Raw genomic sequence first — 18,592 nt, 5'->3', positions numbered from 1 at the left:
GAGACCAAGGAGCGAACCGCACCGTCTCCAGGCTTTGCTGGCACCTGCGTGCGATGTAAACAGCAAACGCGGGGGGGAGCAGCAGGGCAGCGCCAGGCCCTGAGCAGGCGAGAAAACCTCCAGAGGCGCCAGGAGGGGCAGCGCGGGCTGCGGCGCTCTGCCGTGCCCGGCCAGCCCTGGCTACCGCGGGAGGCTCCAGCCTCTCTCCCAATAAAGCTGTGGCGGCCGCAACTGTCTCGTTTCCTCGCTGGCGGGGCGGACCCGGAGCCCGGCGCGGCGGCGGCGCCTCATCCCCGCGCGGCGGCCAAAATGGCGGCGCTGGGCGCGGGTCGTGGCGTCACTTCCGGCGGGGTGACCCCTGCGCGCCCCCGCGGGCGGCAGGCGGAAGTTCCGGTGGGAGCCGGGAGGAGAGCGCGCGCCGGGCCCCAGCGAGAGCCAGGTGCGGGGGGGGGGGGGAGGGGGGCGCGGGGGGCCGGGCCGGGCCGGGCCGGCGGGGGGGCACCGGGCCCGGGGCAGCACGGTAAGGAGAGGCGGGCGCCGGGGGGCGCCGGGGCGACAGCCGACCCTTGGAGGGGGGGAGCCGTTGGGAGGGGGGGAGCCGGGGAGGGATGAACCGTTGGGAGGGGGGGAGCCGGGGAGAGATGAGCCGTTGGGGAGGGGGGCTGGGGAGGGATGAGCTGCTGGGGGGGGGGGGAGCCGGGGAGGGATGCGCCGTTGGGGGGGGGGGGAGCTCCCTGAGGCAGGATGTGCCCCTGGGGGAGGTAGATGTGTCCTGGGCCGTGGAGCGAGGCGCCCTGGAGTGGGAGATGCTGTCAGGGTGGGGTGGGGGGCACCGTGGGGTGGGACCGAGGCCCTGGGGGGTGGGGGGCGCCCTGGGGTCAGACTGTGCCTCTGGGGTTGGCGGGGCGCACTGTGGGGTGGGATGTGCTGTCAGAGGGACACCCAGGGCATGTACCAGCGCCTATGGGGGGGTGGAGTCCCTCTGCCAGGCGCTGCCCCCAGGAAGGGAGAGGGCCCCCATGGGCGGGGAGAGCCCGGCCGCTGCCCCAACACCTTGGCCCTCGCTGCTGTCACTGGGGAGGAGGCAAAGCGAGTAGCGTCTGTGGGGCGCGCGGGGAAGCAAGGGCGACAGAGAGGCTCCAGCGGGTGCCCACCGCAGGTAGGGCTGAAGAGGGGACAAGAGAAGGCACAGGCAGCCCTGGGGACCGGGCAGGTGTGGGGGACGCTGCCGGCTATCGGGGCAGGAGCCTCTGCGGGGTTAGTTAACTGCACGCAGCAGAGCTCAGCCGGCTGCGGAGAGTGCTGGTGTTCGGACCTGTGCAGTGTGTTGGGTCTCAGCTTCCCCTCATGTGGTTTAAGTGACTTTTTAAGTGTTTTCTGTGGCTGTTGAGTGCTGCTGGGTAGATCACACAAACCGCTGTGCAGCTGGACTCAGCTGGAGGAAAAGCAGGGTGCTTTGCTTTGCTTTGCAGGAGGTCGGACATGCGTTGTCTGCGTTGGAGATAGGGCTGTGGAAGGACATGGGACATCAGTGAGGAGGTGTGGGGATCTCTGATTGCCTGCAGGGGCCCTGCATGAGACAAGCTCCTTGTTTTCTCATGTAGCAGGACCTGCATGAGGGGGAGCTGCCTGTTGAGGGTTGCATTTTTACTTGTGGTCTCTGCAAGGGTTTCTGACCAGGCTGCAGGTGCATCTGCTGTAAGCTGTGATTTCCTGTGCTGCGGGAACATGACTGTGTGCGATGTCTCATGCCTCTAATGAGCCTTAGGGGCTCTCCTTCCCTGCTGGGCTTGCCAGCGTGTGTTTAATAGGAGGAATGAATTGATTTGACTAAATTACAGTCTGATGCAAGTTGTTGTCCCAGATTCAAGGGGGAAAGCTCTGTAACAAAGAAAGATGGGAAACCTTGAAGCTAACCTCTCCTAGATTGCAATTCTGACTCTGGAGAACATTGAGGATGAATTTGGATCAGCAGGCTTTAAAATGTAGGCTCTGATGCTCCACGCCTTCATGTTTAGCGTGGATGGAAGAGCGTCCTGCTTGTACTTAATTGATTGAGGGGATCAGGGCTGCTCCACTCAATGTAGTGTCATTCTTCTGCCTGAAAACGTGTGATGCCCCTTGGGTGTCAGTCTTCATGATAACACCCAAAAGCCTGTCTCCATGAAAATTCAGAGTTCCCGTTTGCTGTGGCGGACAGGAAGCTCGTGGTGTCCTTTGCGGCCGCGCGCGTGCAGCGCGAACGGCAGTTCCCCAGCGGTTTTGCGCTTCCTTATTAGTATGTCGAGTTTGCCCTTGCTTTAGCCAGCTCTTCCTTTCTTCTGCTCGCGACAGCTCCTCATGCTCCCAGGTCTTATCAGCCTTATCTTGCAGCACTGTCCCTGTCCTTCCAGTCTGGCTGTTTGCTCTAGCCCGTTTCCCAGGCTGAATTTGTCCTACCTCCTGTTGTGGTTCTTTTTCCCTGCAAGCTGAGTTAGTGCCCCTCCAGCCCTGTACACTGCCTCCTGCGTCTTCAGCTCTTTTGCCTTTTCCTGCAAGCCTGGCACTGCCCAGCTGTGACCGTCTCCTTAGTCCAGCAGTCCGGTCGTCCACTCCTTTCGTGCTCTGGAAGTTAGGTGACGTGCTGCTGCAGGCCTTGCTTAGCAAGAGAGACCGTAGCTTGGTAGGAGAGGATGGCTGTTGGCTTCCCCCAGCCCCGATGAAAGAAGCAGCATCAGTGTGTAAGCCCAGAGGGAGGCTGTCGCAGCAGGTCTGCGAGTTTCCCGCTTGTGCCTTGTCCTGCTCTCTCCTGAGCAGGGCAGTGAGCAGAGCTGAGGGTGCAACTGCTCTGGGGCTGCCACTGAAGTAGCCCAAATTAAACATAGACACCTAAAAAGTGTGTCCCCTTCTCGTGCATGTGTGCTTCCATGCAGGCACAGACCTGCCTTGGGGGGCTCATCCGTGTTGAATTATGTTTTGGCCTTGGGGCTGCCCCTGTTTTAGCTGTTCTTGTGGAGGCAGCATTTGGGCAATGCACCCTCTTCCAGGTGTCCCCAGTTTGGAGGTAAGAAACACTGTAGAGAAGTCTTGGGTGTCTCTAGGAGGTGGACTCCACTGACCTGCGGGAGCTGGGGGTGCTTTGGACAGCCTTGACTCTTTGAAACCTCTTTGATCCAAGCAAAGACTTGAGTTCATCTCTGCTTTAGGGAGCACATTACCAAGTTTCCACCTGTCAGCAGAAGTCTGTCCTCATGCCAGCTGAGAGCTTGTGATGTGCCCAAGTAGCAGCTCTTCTCAGGATGGGGTGTGTGAAGCTGTGCTGTGAGGGAGATGCTTATATTTCTTGCTCCTGTCACCAGGTGTTTTGGCAAGTGCTGTTTTTCTCGCTTGTTGTTTTGACCCTGGCGTACACATTAGCGTGTGACTCCGTGGCTGTGAGGTGTGCCAGAGCTGAGGAGCGCGTTGTTTTGATGTTCTTGAATCAGGAAACAGCTAATGAACGGTCAGTGAAACGAGTTTGGCAGGTCTTGGGCCAGACTGGCAGAGGAGGAGGCAGTTTCTGTTGAGCAGGGCTGGCTGGCCGGAGTACCGGGGGTTTGGTGGGTCGGGCGGTCCCGCGTGTCCGAACCCCGCTGCGGCGGCGCTCGCTGTCCTCACATGTGCAGGGCTCGAGCAGGCCGCAGGCTTCGAGCTCCTGGTAGTGGCTGGGAGGTGGTGGTAGCGCTGTAAACGTGGTCTGATCTAATTAGTGCAGGGCATAAGCTACTGTTGTAATGGAAGTTATGGCCTGTCATGTGAGATGCGGCAGTTTTAGTGATTTGCATTGGACTAGGAACAAACATTATCAACTGTCACATCTCGGCAGGAGGAAGGTGGTGTCATGGGGTCTGTTAACCGTGTCCCTCGCCACTGCCAGAGCACAGCCTGTGGCCCCACAGGTGATGGGGAGCTGGGAGGCGACAGTCAGCCCATGGTGCTGGCACAAAGAGTGTGTGGAGGGGGCAGGAGGCTGGGTCTCAGGCCAGCGCTTCAGCACCCCAGTTTCTCCCCAGCTGGCTTCGTGCTTGCTCCATAAAAGGGGGCTGGACCCTTTGTTGGTGCTGCAAAAGCCTCTGCTGCTGCCTGCTGTGCGCCGAAGGCTGCGTGCAGCCTGCGTTTCCTGCTTTCTCATCGGACCAGATGTGGGTCAGGCTCCTCCTCGGCTCTGCTGGCACCGAGGAAGGTATGCTGAGGCCACAGGCCACCCAGCCTCCTTCTGCCCACGTTGTTACAGGCCTAGAAATAGCCTTGTCTTTGGGGTGCAACAGCAAGAAGCGAGAGCTAATTTTAACACCCCCGCCACCGTGCGCATCCCCGCTTACACACATCCCCACGCACCTCCGGTGCTGCGACGTGGGAAGCGTTTGCTGCTTCCTGGCTCTCCGGTGTTGCCAGGCTGGGGACGGAGCTGGGCTGTCCCCACGAGTCTCCTGTGCTCGGGGAGCTGCTGGAGGTGCTGCGGCCCTCGCCGGGCCCGGAGAAAAGCAGGGAGTCGCACTCTGCGCACACCGGAGGGGAGGCTTAGGCTTGCTCCAGGGCTGGGATTTAACGGTTGCAGCTCACCCCACAGTGAGAGCGCAGCGGTGCCTAAGCCCTGGCGCTGGCCCCTGGGGTGTCTGTGAAAACAAGGAGGGCAGCAGTAACTTCTCTGAAATGACAGGAGTGTCTGTGTTGTGTTTCACCCTCGGAGTGCTGGGGGGGGATCTGCCAGGTTTGGGCTCGCTTGACTCCTCGCTCAGGCCTGGAGGAAAGCGTCGAGCGCTGTGTGCCGCTGGTGAGAGCGTCGCCAGGGGCCCCGGCAGGCCGGGGCAGCGCTTGGTCTGTGGGTCCGCCGGCCTGCCGGCGCCTGGGCGCATCTGGTCTCTAGGTGGGGGAGCCGCCAGGCTGGGAGCCCTGAGCACCAGTGCCCAGGCCCTGCTGGGTCGAACTCTGCTGCCTGTGTCCTCGTTTGTGTCTGCTGCGGAGAGAGCAGCTTTGAGGGAACAAGTCTCTGGGCTCAGGTCAGAGCCAAAGGTGTCTTTGTGGCGGCTCTTCCTCGCTCAGCTCCCTTCTTGCACTCATCACGAGCTGTTCTCCCTGGGTAACAGTCCCCTGCCAGCCACCTCCCTGAAGGGAGTTTTATTTTCTGCTTAACTTTGCCCCTCTCTCCTGCAGGTGCCAGTGTCAGAGTCCTCCTCAGTGTATGTGTGGTAACAACATGTCTGTCCCCCTCCTTGCTGATGCAGTGACCGTCTCAGGGGCAGAGCGGGAGACTGCTGCGGTAAGGGTGCTGCGTGCGGGACCCGGCCGGCTGGGACGGGCTCCCGCTTCTGTCTTGTTCTTCTCTCCTTTTAGAGCTGTTAAAGATGAGCTGTTTCGTGTGGCTCGGAGGGGGCTGTGAGCTGAGCCTGTAAGGCCTTAGCTCTTCAAACATGCATCTTTGTGGCTGGTTAAAGGAGGTGCTAGACCAATGAGGTCTCCTTTTGCTGCGGGAAAGTAACTGGTCCCTCTGGGCTGGGCTGTTTGTTACTGGTGCTTGGCCCAGCCACAACATCACAGGCCTGTCTTACATTTAAAGCCTGTAGAGGATGGGGTTTTGCAAGGCTTTAGAAAGATCAGCCTCCTCTCAAACTGGTGTCGTCCAGGCGTCATGAGATGGTCCCTCACTGACTGATTCTCTGCTCTAAGCTGGGCAGCCGAGGGAGCAGATGATGCCCACAGCCTGGCTGGTGTGCCAGGGTGTACCTGCTCCGCCTGCGTGTCATGCTCAAAGATGCAGAGACATGTCATTAGTATTGGCTATTTCCTGCCTCGTTGAGTCTCTTCGAGTTAGCGACTAAGTGGCCTTTTGCCACATCTCTGCAGCTTCCCTGTGAGCCCAGCCCTGCCTCCTCCCGGGACCCCAGCTGCTGCACCAGCTAATTCTTTTGTTTTTCTGCTTAAATTAACAGGTCATTTTTTTACATGGGCTTGGAGACACAGGGTGAGTATTCCTGGTTGCAGTTCTGACTGAGACGCGTGGCTTGCTGAGTGTGCGGCCCTGCTTTGACGGGGGCTGGCAGGGTGCCTTGTTTGCTAGCAGATGAGCTGGGGAGGCGCGGAGAGAGCCTGGGCCTGGCCGCTTGCTGCAGGCCCCACGGCTGCTCTCCACAGGGGTAACCCCAAGATTTGTCTCGGGCTTTGATCTCGGCCGTGATAGCCCTAATAGGGGGTTTTTGGCCAGCAGCTGTGCGCACTTCAGCTTGAATATTTATGATCCTGGCAGCCTGACAGCCCCCCACCCCCTGCAGGTTTGATTTTCTGCTTTCTTTAAGGGAAGCAGATAAAGACTGCAGCTTTTTCTGTCCTTGGGAGGGCTGGGAGTAGGGTTGTGCCTAGGTGAGTGCATCTCTGTGTGTCTCGCAAGGCCGCGTGAAGGGACAGTGTCAGATACAGCAGTAACAAAAGAGTTCTCCCGGCAGAGGAGGTTCTCTCTCCCTCGCTGATAGCAGCTCCTCTGCCTTGAGCCGCTGGGCTGTGCGCGCTGCCTTTGCCGTGCAGTAGAGGAGATCTGTGCTGGGGATTCGCGCTGGGCTGCAGGCTGCTGGGTGGGTAGGTGCTGGTGCAATAGAGCATCGGGTCAGGGAAAGGAGCTCAGCAGCCTTGGAGAGATCCTGTCCTTGTCGAGGGGGGAATCCCTTGCATCCAAAATGCTAAGGCAAGCTTTGAACTGCCTCTTCTCCTCTCTCCCCAGGCACAGCTGGGCTGACGCTCTCTCCTCCATCCGCCTCCCCTATGTGAAATATATTTGCCCTCATGCGTAAGTGCCACCTTTGCCTTTGAGGGCCCTTGGGAGAGCCTGGGTGGGTGGTTGCACTGGGCACCTGCTGCCCTGAGTGTCCTGGGAGACAGACCAGGGCCTGAGCCCTGATGTACCTGCGGGGCTGTGCGGAGAGGCTCGCTCTCCTGCGCTGGGTAGTTTGTGCAGGCAGAGGCGTTCCCTGCAGAGCCCATCAGTGTGGGAACTGCTGCTCTGAGTCTGGTTTCTCCCCTCTCCTAAATCTCTCCCTAATAGCTGCAATGAAAACCATAAGCATCGGAGCTCCTACCCCTTCCCCTTCCTCCAGGTTAGGGGCCAGGCAGGAGGGGGGCCAGCAGAAAGGGAAGGAAATGTGTGCTGCTGAGCATCTCCCCAGCGCCAACAGCAGCCCAAGCAGGGATGCACTCACCAAGCTGAGAGCTCCATCCCGGCATCCGCAGCAGTGGGGACCTCAGCTTCCCGGTGTCCCATGTCTGAGCATCTCCCAGCTCAGCAGCAGCAACAAACAGGAGAGGCAGGCGCAAGTGCTCGCGTCCCCGGGGGGGCTGCTTGGCAACGCTGTGAGACGGCCAGCTCGGCGGGACCTGCTCTGGGCTTGGGGGAGCTCTCTGGGGTCACTGACGGGCTACTGTCCCTTGGCAGAGACATCCTGCAGCCGTGGGCGGGAAGGCTGGCTCCCCCACTCCCCTCAGCACCGACTCGCTTCTCTTGCACTTGGACTGAAACACAAACTCTTCTCTCTGCAGGCCCCGGATCCCTGTAACCCTCAACATGAAGATGGTCATGCCCTCCTGGTCAGTGCTCTCGGTCGCAGGGCTGTACAAGGCGGGGGGCTCTCCAGGAGCAAGGGGGGACCTTGGGCACTTTTTGGGGGTGAGAGGAATGGGAGGTTGGAGAGCCAAAATCCACCATCCAGGAGGAGTCAGGAGAAGAGCAGAGCTCCCTCCTCCATGTGCCCTGGGTGCTGGGAGAGTTTCGAGGTTGATCTTGCTTGTTTTCCAGGTTTGATCTGATGGGGTTGAGTCCGGATGCACCTGAGGATGAAGCTGGGATCAAGAAAGCTGCAGAAAACAGTAAGAGGCTCTGGGGAGGGGGAATCCCTGGGTTCTTCTCCCTCTTTGGGACAGGAGCTGGTGTCTTCATTCCACCTCTCCTTTCTTTCTGTTGTCCTGTGGTCCCGGCCCCCCTTCTTCACTGAGGCCAAGCGCACTCAGTCCGTGAGGCCTCAGGTGATGCTGATCAACCCCAGTATCTTTTACTGACCCATCTCTCTGGCTTTTTCCAGTTAAAGCAATTATCGAACACGAGGTCAAGAATGGGATCCCACCCAACCGCATCATCCTGGGGGGCTTCTCACAGGTGAGCTGGGCTGTGCTGGCAGAGGCAGAGCAGACCTGGGGTTCAGTCCCCCTCCTTCCCTCCGAGGACGCCCCTTAAATGGAGCACCTGATCCCTTGCATCGGCTCCACCTCGTGCTGTGCGGTGGGGAGTCACGGGACAAGCTGGGGCTGGCGTGTGGCCAGGACGCAGGTGTCCCCGTGGCGCTGACAGACGTTCTCGTCCTTGCAGGGTGGCGCCTTGTCACTGTACACGGCTCTCACCTGCCAGCACCAGCTGGCTGGGATCGTGGCGCTCAGCTGCTGGCTCCCGCTGCACAAGGCCTTCCCACAGGTACGCTGCGCTGCTGCTACCCCGCGTGCCCGCGGAGAGGGGCAGTGGGGATGGAGGGGCGTGTCAGAGCCCAGCCTGGGGCTTTGGAGGCAGCGGGGGCTTATTCCTACCCCCCTGCTCAGGCCGGGGGCAGGCGAAGGCACAGCGGAGACTGGGGCCTCTGCCTGCGATCCGGTGAGGTCGTCTGCCCCGCAGCGAGCCCTGCCGCTCCCCAGACCTCCTCTCACCCGCCGGGCCGGAGCTCAGTCCTGGTTGGCAGCCCGGCAGGAGGTGTTTGGTGGCAGGGCAGCAGCTGCTGTGCGAGCAGCTCTCCCATGTCCCTCTCGAGAAGAGCTGCCAGGTGACAGGGCCGGGAATAAAGCTCTGGGATGGGGATAAAGCACCTGCTCTTGTCTCTGCTGGGAATCCTCTCTCCTGGGCACCCCTGAATGCTTCCTCCCTTGCTGCAGGCAGCAAGCAACGGTGTGAACAAGGACATCGCCATCCTGCAGTGTCATGGGGAGATGGATCCCATGATCCCCGTCCGCTTCGGGGCCCTCACTGCTGAGAAGCTGAAATCTGTCGTCACTCCCACCAAGGTCCAGTTTAAAACCTACCCTGGTGTGATGCACAGTTCCTGTCCTCAGGTCAGTGCCTCGGGGCAGAGCTGCCACGGGCTGGTCTTGCCTTTGGGAATGACAGCTGCCTGTGGGCCGGGCCGGGCAGGGCTTGAAACCAGGGAGTAAATCTGCTGCGTCCATGGCACGTGAGGCATGTTTGTTCCCTGTTTCACCCTGTAGCCCTTGTGCCCCACATGCTGGGAAGAGCCTGGTTTGGGGCATGGCCAGCAGCGTGCCGCGTCCGCAGCGCAGTCCTTGCTGCGCTGAACGCCAGCGCCCTGGTGTCTCGCGGCCTCCCTGCCGCCAGACCCTGGCGTGATGGGCTCTGTGGTCCCTGCAGGAGATGATGGCAGTGAAGGAGTTCATTGAGAAGCTGCTGCCCCGGGTCTAAGCGGAGCCAATGGAGACTGTCGCAGGGAAGGACGCCAAGGTTGCAGCCGCCGATCTTTCCCCGTGACCTGTCAGCTGCAAACGGAAGCCATGGCAACCAACCTCACCTCCCGTCGTGCCCCCGCCGCCTCCTTTCCCCATCTCTTAGCACCACGTCCACTCCGGCTGGGGGTGCCCCGTCTCTCCTTGCTGCTCTTGGAGCTGAGATTGGAGCCGTCTAAGGCAAGTCCTCAAGTGGCCTTTTCTCTCCTCCTCTTGCTCCGAGCGGTTTCTGCGGAGGTTACCATCCCCTCGATTCCCTGTTCAGGCACTGCAGCATGTGGGCCTGGCATGGGGCAGGCGAGGTTTTATTTGTTACAGTATTAGGGGTGGGATATGCCCCCATGTGGCGGGAGGAGCGATGTGGGCACAGAGCAGGGCTCGGGCACCTACCAGAGCCCCTCTGCGGCCCAGAGCAACCAAGGCTCCTCCCCTGCCCTTAGCTTGGCTTCTCTGTGGCTGCTCTTGGTCCCTGCTCAGGTGATTCACGGGTTTTCGATCACAGTTCAGGAACCTGAGACTCCCCTGCAAGCGCCTAAAGGCCCAGGGAGCAGCTCTGCTCTGGGCTGGGCCCTTCCAAGGCTGCTCTGTCTCCCAGGCACTGACAGGATGGCGTCCGTGCGGCCCCTGCAACTCCCGTGTCCTCGCACGGGGCTGCAGCCCCTGCCCTGTCACACACGCACACTCCCCGCGGGCACCCTCCGCGGTCTCACCCCGTGCTCCAGCAGTCTCTGCTGCCAGCCTGCGGCAGCTCTGTCCTCCTCGAGATAATCTTCCTCCTCCTCTTGTCGCTTTTACAATCTCCTCTTCCGCCCTGTGTGGCGGGACCGCATCTCCCTCCCTCAGGCCAGCTCTGCGCCCTCGGGGCCCCAGGCAAAGCCCTGCTGTTTACAGCTGGCTTCCCAGGGGCTTTGCCATGGAGCCTGCCCAGTGCTGGCCCCGGTCCTTCGTGTCTCTCTTGCTGCTACTCCTGCTTCCCTTTGGACTTGGGCTGGCTCAGGGGTGGGAGAGGAGAGGCGAGGAGAGGCGAGGTCTCCAGGCCCCGAGGGATGGCTCCTGTCCCAGGCTGGCGTAGCTGGAGGAAGCAGGCTTGCTCCCAGCCATCATCTCACCAGCATCTAGTGCTAGGGAGGCGCTGTGCCCCGTCCTGTGGGCCAGCACAGAGGTCTCCTCGCTCGCTCGCGCTGGGGCGAAAGCTGCGGACCTTGTTGGCCTTCCCACGTACAATCAGAGGGCGCCCGGGGCTGCCCGGGCCCTTGCTGCACCTGCCTCAACCAGCTGGCTGGAGGCTGCAGCCAAGGCGTCTCCCTTCCCCGGCGCGATGGGCCGTGCTGGCCTCTGGGGGGACCGAGGCACGGGGCCAGGAGTGGCCGGCCTGCAGAGCCGCCCCCCAGGGCATGGGGATCTCCTTCCCTCTGCCCCGAATGCCACCTCCTGCTGCGGCCTGTCTCAGCTGCCCGCTCCCCTCCTGTAGGGCCCAGGGCACTTGCTGTTGAGCAGCGCTGCTCACCTCGCCTCGCCTCGCCTCTCCTCTCCTCTCCTCCATGGGCTGAGCCCACAGCACCATTGGGCCCTTCTGGGCTGGAGCCGTAAACGTCTTTTAAAGAACCCGCCAGGCTAAGGGCTGTTGCTCCGTCCCGCGCGCTCTGGCTGTCGGTCGATGCCCATGCTGCCCCCTTGCACCGCAGAGCCCCTGCTCGGTGCCCCATGGTCAGCAGCGGGCTGTGGCCAGGACCCCCATTCCAGGGCTGCCACCTCCTTGAGGGTGACAGCAGGGCGAGGGGCTGATCCAGCCCCACCGCCTGGGGTGCGGAGTGGGCTGCCCTGGCCAGCCGCTGCCCGTGAGGCAGAGCCGGTGCCAGCCTGTGCCGGGCCGCCCGCACACGGGGAAAGGGAAGGGGGTGTCCTCACCTGCCGGCAGCGCTGCTGCAGCTCCTGCTTGAGCCGTGCCCTCTCCCCTGGGATGTGCAAAGCAATAACCCGCTCTCCGGAGATTCGGGTCTGTCAGACCCATTCTTGGTCGGTTTCTTGGTTTGTTTTGGGTTTTCTTTCTTTAGAAAGACTTAAACCAGCAAACTTGCTGCTGGCGTAGGGGGAAGCTGGGCTCTTGTGCTTGGGTTCAGCCCTGCTGGTTCTTCTACTTTGTGTCTGTTCAAAGCTGCTGCATCCTGCCCTCCCCTGCTTGCGGCAGGTGGGAGGGGAGGCGACGGGCTGGCTGGGCTGGGGAAATGCGGCTCCCCGGAGGTTACGTTAGGGCTGGCGGATGTACTGACCTACTTGACTGTGAACTGGAACCTTATGCGTAGCGTGGGCTGGCATGGGCCCAGGACTCGTGGCCATCCTCAGGCACAGTGTGGGTGGCCGCGCTGGCCTGGTTGCAGAGCATTCCTGCTCGCTCCCTGCGTGAGCAGCACGTGCCTTGCCGGGGCGGCGGGGGCCGAGGCCGTGCTGAGGACCCGGGAGGGAGAACGGCTTCTCTCCATTCCTCAATACAGCTTTTTTGTTTTGTTTTGTTTTCTCCTCCTCTCGTCTTCCTTGTACATGTTTGGGGTTTTTTTTTTTGTGTGTGTTCCACAGAGTCAGATACAAGGTTAAATAAATCATAAACCTCTCCCAGAGCTGAGCTGGCGTCATTCGTGGCTGGGCAGCAAGGCTGTGAGCACCTCCTTGACAGAGGCCCGGCTTCACAGCTCAGAGGATAAGCTTGACATCGCAGGCAGCTCTGGTTGAGGGAAAGCAGAAGAACACAGCTGCTACTTAGAAAGTAAGAAAGTTTATTTAAAAACAAATGAAAAGCTCCATTCATAATTTAGTAGCATAAGTTATTAATTCAAGTGACTGCAAACCAGACCGGCTGCATCATCACTGCCTAACGAAGCCGTTAGAGCTGCCAGTAATAAATAGGACCAGTATTTGACAGCCAAGTGGAGCCTTCTCCTGGGCACTCCTTGGCAACACGATTATAGAAGTGGCTGCCACAGGCAACTTGAAAGCAAAACCAGACACCAGCCAGCTCTGAATTCCTGACACCCAGCAGGGAGACACGGCCCTGCAGGGCTGAGGGTGCCACGTGGCTGGGACCGGGGCTGGTGGCCGTGATCGCTCACACAAGCACGTCAGGGTTTCTTTGCTAGCTGGTGCCTGGGAGCTGGGGAAGCCGCAGCGCTGCGTGCAGGCCCTGGCAGGAGGGCCAGGGACATGCAAGTCAGGCCCTAGGCCGGTGCTGGGGGCAGGGGAAGCAGGGCAGCCTCCGGCAGCACCCAGCTCCCCAGTGCACTGGGCTGGGGGAAGGAGCCACCAGCTCCTCCTGGGGGCCAAAGACTTCAGGCTGTGACTGTGGTCCCTGGGAGGGTGAGAGGAAGATGTGGCAGCCTGAGGCCATGAGGTAGGTGAGGGAGACAGCAGCCATCTCTGGCCCCAGGCCAGGGGCGCAGTGGCTACCCCAGCTGCCTGCCTGGGGCCCAGGAGCCTCCGCCTGCTCCCAGACCTGGAGAAGCAAAGGACCGGGCTGGGCCCAGGCTGGGAGTGAGATGGCCCAGGAGCAGCTCAGCAGCGATTGCAGGGCCCAGCCAAGGACCTTGTCCTTGCTGAAGCCAGCAGCACCCCAAGCAAGATCTCATGAGGGGATTTTCTGCCTTTGGCCAAGGCCAGGCCCTGGATGTGCTTTTCCTTGTGTTTCTGGTTGGTCTATGAGATGAAGAGGACCTGGGGAAAGGAGGAAGAACAAAGAGGAGGCTGAGGGGCCTCCTGCCCATGCAAAAGTTGGGTGGGAGAGAGGGGTTGGAAATTCATCCAAGATCATCACAACCTCACTGGGACTTCGGGAGGGCACAGGCAGGGCCGCCCAGCAAGGGCCCGCGGCAGCCAGGCGTGCCTGCGGCCCCAGAGCCAGCTCAGTTGTTGCTGAAGCCCGTGGGGTTCTGCAGCTGCCATCGCCACAGGTCCTCACCTGCAACAGGAAAGATGGGGGTGAGAGACAAGGCAGAAGGGCGCAGCCGGAGGTAGCACGGCTGGCTGAGGAGGGGGGTTGCTCTTACACATCTTGTCCAAGCCAAAAGCAGCTTTCCAGCCCAGCTCACGCTCAGCCAGTGCCGGGTTGGCATAGCAGGAGGCCACATCTCCCTCCCGCCGGCCTGTGATCTTGTACTTGATCTGTGGGAAAAGCAGCAGCATGGGGACTGGGAGCTCCCGGGGCTCAGCTGAGGGGACTCGCACCTGCCCCAGTGCCCAGGAGCAGAGATGGGGATAGGAGCTGCAGTCTGGGAGCTGCAGGAGCAGAGCCAGCAGCTGCCACAAACACGCGCACAAAGGCTGCCAGGGCACCGGCTGGCCACGTGCTCCCTGCAGGTCCAACCTTACCTCCCTCCCCGAGGCTTTCTCCATGGCTCGGACCATCTGGAGGACAGAATAGCCAGTGCCTGTGCCCAGATTGTAGATCTGCAAGGAGAGTAAAGGACAAGTGTCAGCTCCTTCTGCACGGGCAGAAGGACAAGACCTCCTGTTAGCTCCCCGTAGGCTGCAAGAGCTCAGCCTGGGCCCTGCCACAGGGCATTTAGTCTTCACAAGCCTTGGGGGAACAGTCCGCGCAGCCATAGCTATTGCTGGGCCCGTGCTGGGCTTCCAGTGGCTCAGGGGATTGGGGGGCAGGTGAAATCTGTGCTCTCATTCTCACTGCTGCTGTCTTCCCGTCCCCTCGGCACACAGACCTCCCTGGGGGTTTGCTTTGCAACAGGACACAAGTAGAGTGAGAGAAACGTTGCAAATCCCCACTAAGGCTGATGACATGTGGGCAGTGGGGACAGAAGGGCCTGCAAGCACAGCCCGGAGCTGGAGGCAGCCACGGGGAGGACAGGGCTGCCACCTCCCTGGGTGCAGGACAGCTCAGAGCCCTCCCAGCTCCACCCTGGGCCCGTGTCCACGAAGCTGTGGGTCCCCTGCAGCACACGAAGCACCCCACACCCAACCCTGCCCCACAGCCACAGCGCTCTCAGTACCTTGCAGCCGCAGTTGTCTTTGAGTTTCTTCAGAGCAGCAATATGGCCCTTGGCCAAATCCACGACGTGGATGTAATCCCTGACACCTGCGGGGACACGGAAGGTGAGCGCAGAGCCCCCCTGCCGGGGCACAGCCAGCCTGGGGGGGGAGGGATGTCTCTCCATGCCCCTGGGAGCTGACCCGCAACGCACCCGTTCCATCATCCGTGTTGTAGTCATCCCCAAACACGCTCAGGACGTCCCGGCGCCCCACCGCCACCTGCACAGAGACAAGCCTGTGAGAGCCCAGCCCGCCTGGGCGGCATGCCCAGGGATCGCCAACCCCGGGGTCCTCAAAGGCTGCAGCTGGGCGGTACCTGAGCCACGTAAGGCATGAGGTTGTTCGGGATCCCCTGAGGATCTTCTCCAATCATGCCTGACTCATGGGCACCAATAGGGTTGAAATAGCGCAGGATAACAGCGTTCCAGTCCTACGGAGACACACACACACTCACAGAGGACTCAGTGGGGAGGGTGCAACGTGGCCAGCAACAGCCTCCGGTCTGTTCAGGGGCGTGGGGCAGCCATAATCCCAACCCCAGAGCGCTCCAAGGGGAAACGCCTCAGCTCCCAGCCCTGCGCGCCTCAGGGTGGCTCCTCACCTTCTCCGCTTTGCAGAGATCTCGAATCATCTCCTCAATGAAGTACTTGGATTTGCCATAGGGGTTGGTGCAGCCACCAACGGGGTGGTTCTCGTCCAGGGGCAGGTACTTGGGGTCTCCATAGACCGTGGCAGAGCTGCTGAACACGATGTTCCTCACGCCATGGGCTTTCATGGCCTGGGGGAGCAGGGACCATTGCCACCGAGCCAGGGAGCGCCATGCCCCCCCCAGCTCGGCCACACGGCTCAACCCTCCACGAGCACCTTACAGGTCTTGCCAGGCAGTGCTGAGTGCCCAGGGGCTGAGAAGGTCCAGCCATCCCAGTCCCCAGTCCAGGGGGACATTCAAGAACCACAGTGAAAGATTTTGTGCTTTCTCCCCTCATGGGAACCGGCAGGCAAGGAGAGGCAGGCAGGACCCTGCTGGCACCACTCGCCTCCTCTCTATGCAGGCAGCAGCCCAGCGAAGGCCTTTCAATCCTGCCAGTGCAGCACCAAAAACTGGTCTGTGGCACGATGGCCGGGTCACCCGCTGATGGGTTCCTCTGCCCTCTGGACCTCATGTTTGTTAAAATGCATCGTTAAATACGTTGTCGAATGCAGCCTCCTGCCATTTCCTGCCCTGCAGCACCCGCTGCGCTTTGCTCCCCAGGCAGCCGCGAACAGCTCTGAGCACTGCACGCTGCCTCCTGGCTCTGCTCACCTCCAGCAGCCGGATGGTCCCGGTGAGGTTCACCCTGTAGTACTCCAGGGGCTTCTGCACAGACTCCCCCACTGCCTTCAGCCCCGCAAAGTGCATCACAGCTGAGAAACGGTGCTGCAGAGGGAGGAAAGAGCCATGTATTAGTGCCACAGCGAAAGGAGATTGAGAGCAGCTCCTGGTTTTCCATCACTGCCGGGTGCAAAGGGGGCTTGTTGGTTACGGTAAATTTTTTCTGCGGGAAAAGGAAGGGGCTGCATGTTCAGGAAGAACATCCTTCAGAAAGGATGTTCAAGGCAGAGACTCGAAGCAAAAGCCAGTCAGCGGTCTCTCCCAGAGTGCCACTCAGCCACCTCACGTAGTTTTCATTGCCCATGGAGGAACATTCATGGGTCACACCACATCCTCAGTGCTGTCCTTTCCTCTCCTCTCCTACCCAGTTCACCTCCCTCTCCTGCCTCCCACCCCCAGAACAAACCCCTTTGCACTGCCCCATTGCTCAGAGAGCCTACAAGGCCACCTCGGGACATCGCCACTCCTGTTCTCACCTTGCTGAAGAGCTCCTGCAGTGCTGCCTCATCTGTAATATCCAGCTCCTGGAAAAAGATGGGCTGGTGCACGATCTGCTGCACACGCTGGAGGCTCTCAGGGAGCACATCTGCCCCTGGGGAAGTGGAAAGGAGTCAGGTCCTGGGACCAATGAGCCCCTGGCCCAGGCTGACAGTGGCTGAGCCCTTTGCGTGGGGAGGGAACAAAGGCTTCCTGTACCTCGGATGGCGTTGTGAAAGTTGTCGATGACCACGGGGACGTAGCCGGCCTCCACCAGCTCCAGCACACAGTGGCTGCCAATATAACCAGCTCCACCAGTCACCAGGATCTTCTCTGCCATCGTTACCTGAAGAAGAAAGGCCCTTCAGTGCAGAGCATGACGTGGAGTGGCCTGAGGTGGCGCGTTGGCCAGGAGCTCTGGCAGGGCAGAGAGGGCTTGGAGACCGTCACGTCAGCGCTTCCCCTAGGCCCTCCCAGCCTGGCATTGGCCTGGAGAGGAACCGGCTGGGCAGGCTGTAGCACACCCTCGTCCACACGGATCACACATCCGGGTCTGGGAGGGTTTATTGCCTTTCTGATATTTGTCACAGCTTGAATACAACCACGATCCTGGTGTCACCCATATCTTTCAGCACAAATCCCTCAGGCTAATTAGTCCCTAAGCACCGGCACCTAATGGCATTAATTTGGGAGGTCACTACAGGACGCATCAGCTCTGTCCTTTCCACATTGTTCCCCGCTTTCTCTCCCACTCTGATGCCCCTGCCTCTGCAGTGGTGCCCCCAGTCCTTACAACCTCCCCTCCCAGCCCCAGCTCTGGCCCCTCTCTACTTCTGCTTCCCAGGAAAGTAAGTGCTGGTTCACTGAATATTACAGGGGTATTTGTTGGCAGTCACAAGCCCAGCAGAAACATGGAAAAAATCCTACAAAGCAGCCTTTGTCCCTTGGAGCAGAGGGCTAAGATGTCACCAGCCCCTCCAGCACCTACAGCCCAGCAGTTCTTGCTGCTCCTAACCAGTGGGAAGGAGGGAGAATTGATTTTATCATCAGGCTTCCATTATGGAGCCTCCCAGGGAAAACTCTTTCCCTGAGTGACTTCAGGGAAAGTCACTCTCAGCACAGAGTCTCAAACTCAAAACCACCCAGCTGAAGCCATTAAACAGTATCTGTGAACAGGCCAGCAGGAGGCTGGGTTCTCTGGCCAGGCTGCCCAGTCCTGCTCCAGCAGCCAGCAAGGGCATCTGCAGGGAAAGTCACGGCCTGAACCAAGCATGGCAAAGACCACAAAAATAAAGCTGCTCTTTGCCCAGCTGATGAGCATTAGAGGGGACAGGCCACGGCCAGCGGGACAGGGTGTGACCACAGCACAGCTAGTGCCACAGGGCACGGCCAGCGGGACAGGGTGCGGACGTGGCACAGCAGCAGGACAGGGTCACCCGTGAGGCTGGTGTTACCTGAGAGGTTCAGGGGTTACCTGAGGAGCTGGGACCGGGGCTACCTGCGGGGCCAGGAGCTGCCTGCGGGGCTGGGTGTTACTTATGGGGCTGGGACCTGGGGTTACCTGCGGGGCTGGGGATTACCTGAGGGGTTGAAGACAGGGCTTGCGTGAGGGAGCAGGGCTGGGGGGCTACCTGTGGGGCCAGGGGATCGCTTATGGGGCTGGGGACCGGCACCAAAGCTGCCCTGTGGGGCTGGGGATTACCCGAGGAGGCAGGGCCGGGGAGGGGGTGGGGGGTTAGCTGTGGGGTGCGGAGCGGGGTTACCTCGGGGCCGGGGAGTGGCATCACCCGTGGGGTTCGGGGCCCAGAGCGACCTCAGCGCTACGGCCGGGGCTGCCTGGGGGGGCTGAGACCGCCGTTACCTCAGGGGCCGGGCCGGGCCGGGCCGGGCCGGGCCGGGCCGCGTCCCTCCCCCCCCCCCCCGCCGCTTACCCGCAGCTCCGGCCGCCGCCTCGCTCGCTCGCGCCGTCCCCGCCGCCGCCGCCGCCGCCGCCTTAAGGCCGGCCCGCGCCGCCCGCCCCCCGCGCTGCCACGCGCACCGCTGCCCCATGGAAACGCGTCACCGCCACGCCAAGTACGGGGCGGCGGCGCGGCCAAAAAGCCACGGCGCGCGCCACCACGCGTCCGAGAACGGGCGCGGCCACTAGTGCTCCCGGGGGGGGGGGGGCCACGCAGGACTGGATTGGACCATGTGTGTGTGTGGGGGGGGGGGGGG

General features: G+C 61.1%; 2 protein-coding genes across 5 annotated transcripts; one reads left to right on the top strand and one right to left on the bottom strand.

Annotated features, from left to right (window-relative positions):
- Positions 1-339: 339 nt before the first annotated feature.
- Positions 340-12,113, top strand: LYPLA2 (lysophospholipase 2). Its single transcript, XM_062594072.1, has 10 exons — positions 340-439; positions 5,173-5,278; positions 5,949-5,980; positions 6,731-6,796; positions 7,543-7,590; positions 7,799-7,869; positions 8,082-8,155; positions 8,366-8,467; positions 8,917-9,093; positions 9,407-12,113. Exons 2-10 carry the CDS (start codon positions 5,201-5,203, stop codon positions 9,455-9,457), a joined length of 699 nt encoding a protein of 232 aa, XP_062450056.1. The 5' UTR covers positions 340-439; positions 5,173-5,200; the 3' UTR covers positions 9,458-12,113.
- A 139-nt stretch (positions 12,114-12,252) lies between these two features.
- GALE (UDP-galactose-4-epimerase) lies at positions 12,253-18,380 on the bottom strand. Of its 4 annotated transcripts, XM_062594069.1 has the most exons (12): positions 18,310-18,380; positions 16,598-16,724; positions 16,378-16,493; positions 15,833-15,946; positions 15,131-15,307; positions 14,846-14,959; positions 14,682-14,748; positions 14,476-14,575; positions 13,855-13,932; positions 13,533-13,647; positions 13,304-13,444; positions 12,253-13,200 (listed from the first exon to the last, which is right to left on the bottom strand). In XM_062594069.1, exons 2-12 carry the CDS (start codon positions 16,716-16,718, stop codon positions 13,183-13,185), a joined length of 1,161 nt encoding a protein of 386 aa, XP_062450053.1. In that variant the 5' UTR covers positions 16,719-16,724; positions 18,310-18,380; the 3' UTR covers positions 12,253-13,182. The 4 variants fall into 4 exon arrangements, with proteins under 4 accessions (XP_062450053.1, XP_062450051.1, XP_062450055.1 ...); XM_062594067.1 differs by having other exon boundaries at positions 12,253-13,444; XM_062594071.1 differs by lacking the exon at positions 12,253-13,200 and having other exon boundaries at positions 13,302-13,444; positions 14,490-14,575.
- Positions 18,381-18,592: the final 212 nt, after the last annotated feature.

This window comes from Rhea pennata, chromosome 23, assembly GCF_028389875.1.
Source record: "Rhea pennata isolate bPtePen1 chromosome 23, bPtePen1.pri, whole genome shotgun sequence".
NCBI classification, from domain to species: Eukaryota; Metazoa; Chordata; class Aves; order Rheiformes; family Rheidae; genus Rhea; species Rhea pennata.
The sequence above is the reverse complement of the archived record's forward strand: the minus strand, read 5'-3'. Positions and strand labels throughout refer to the sequence as shown.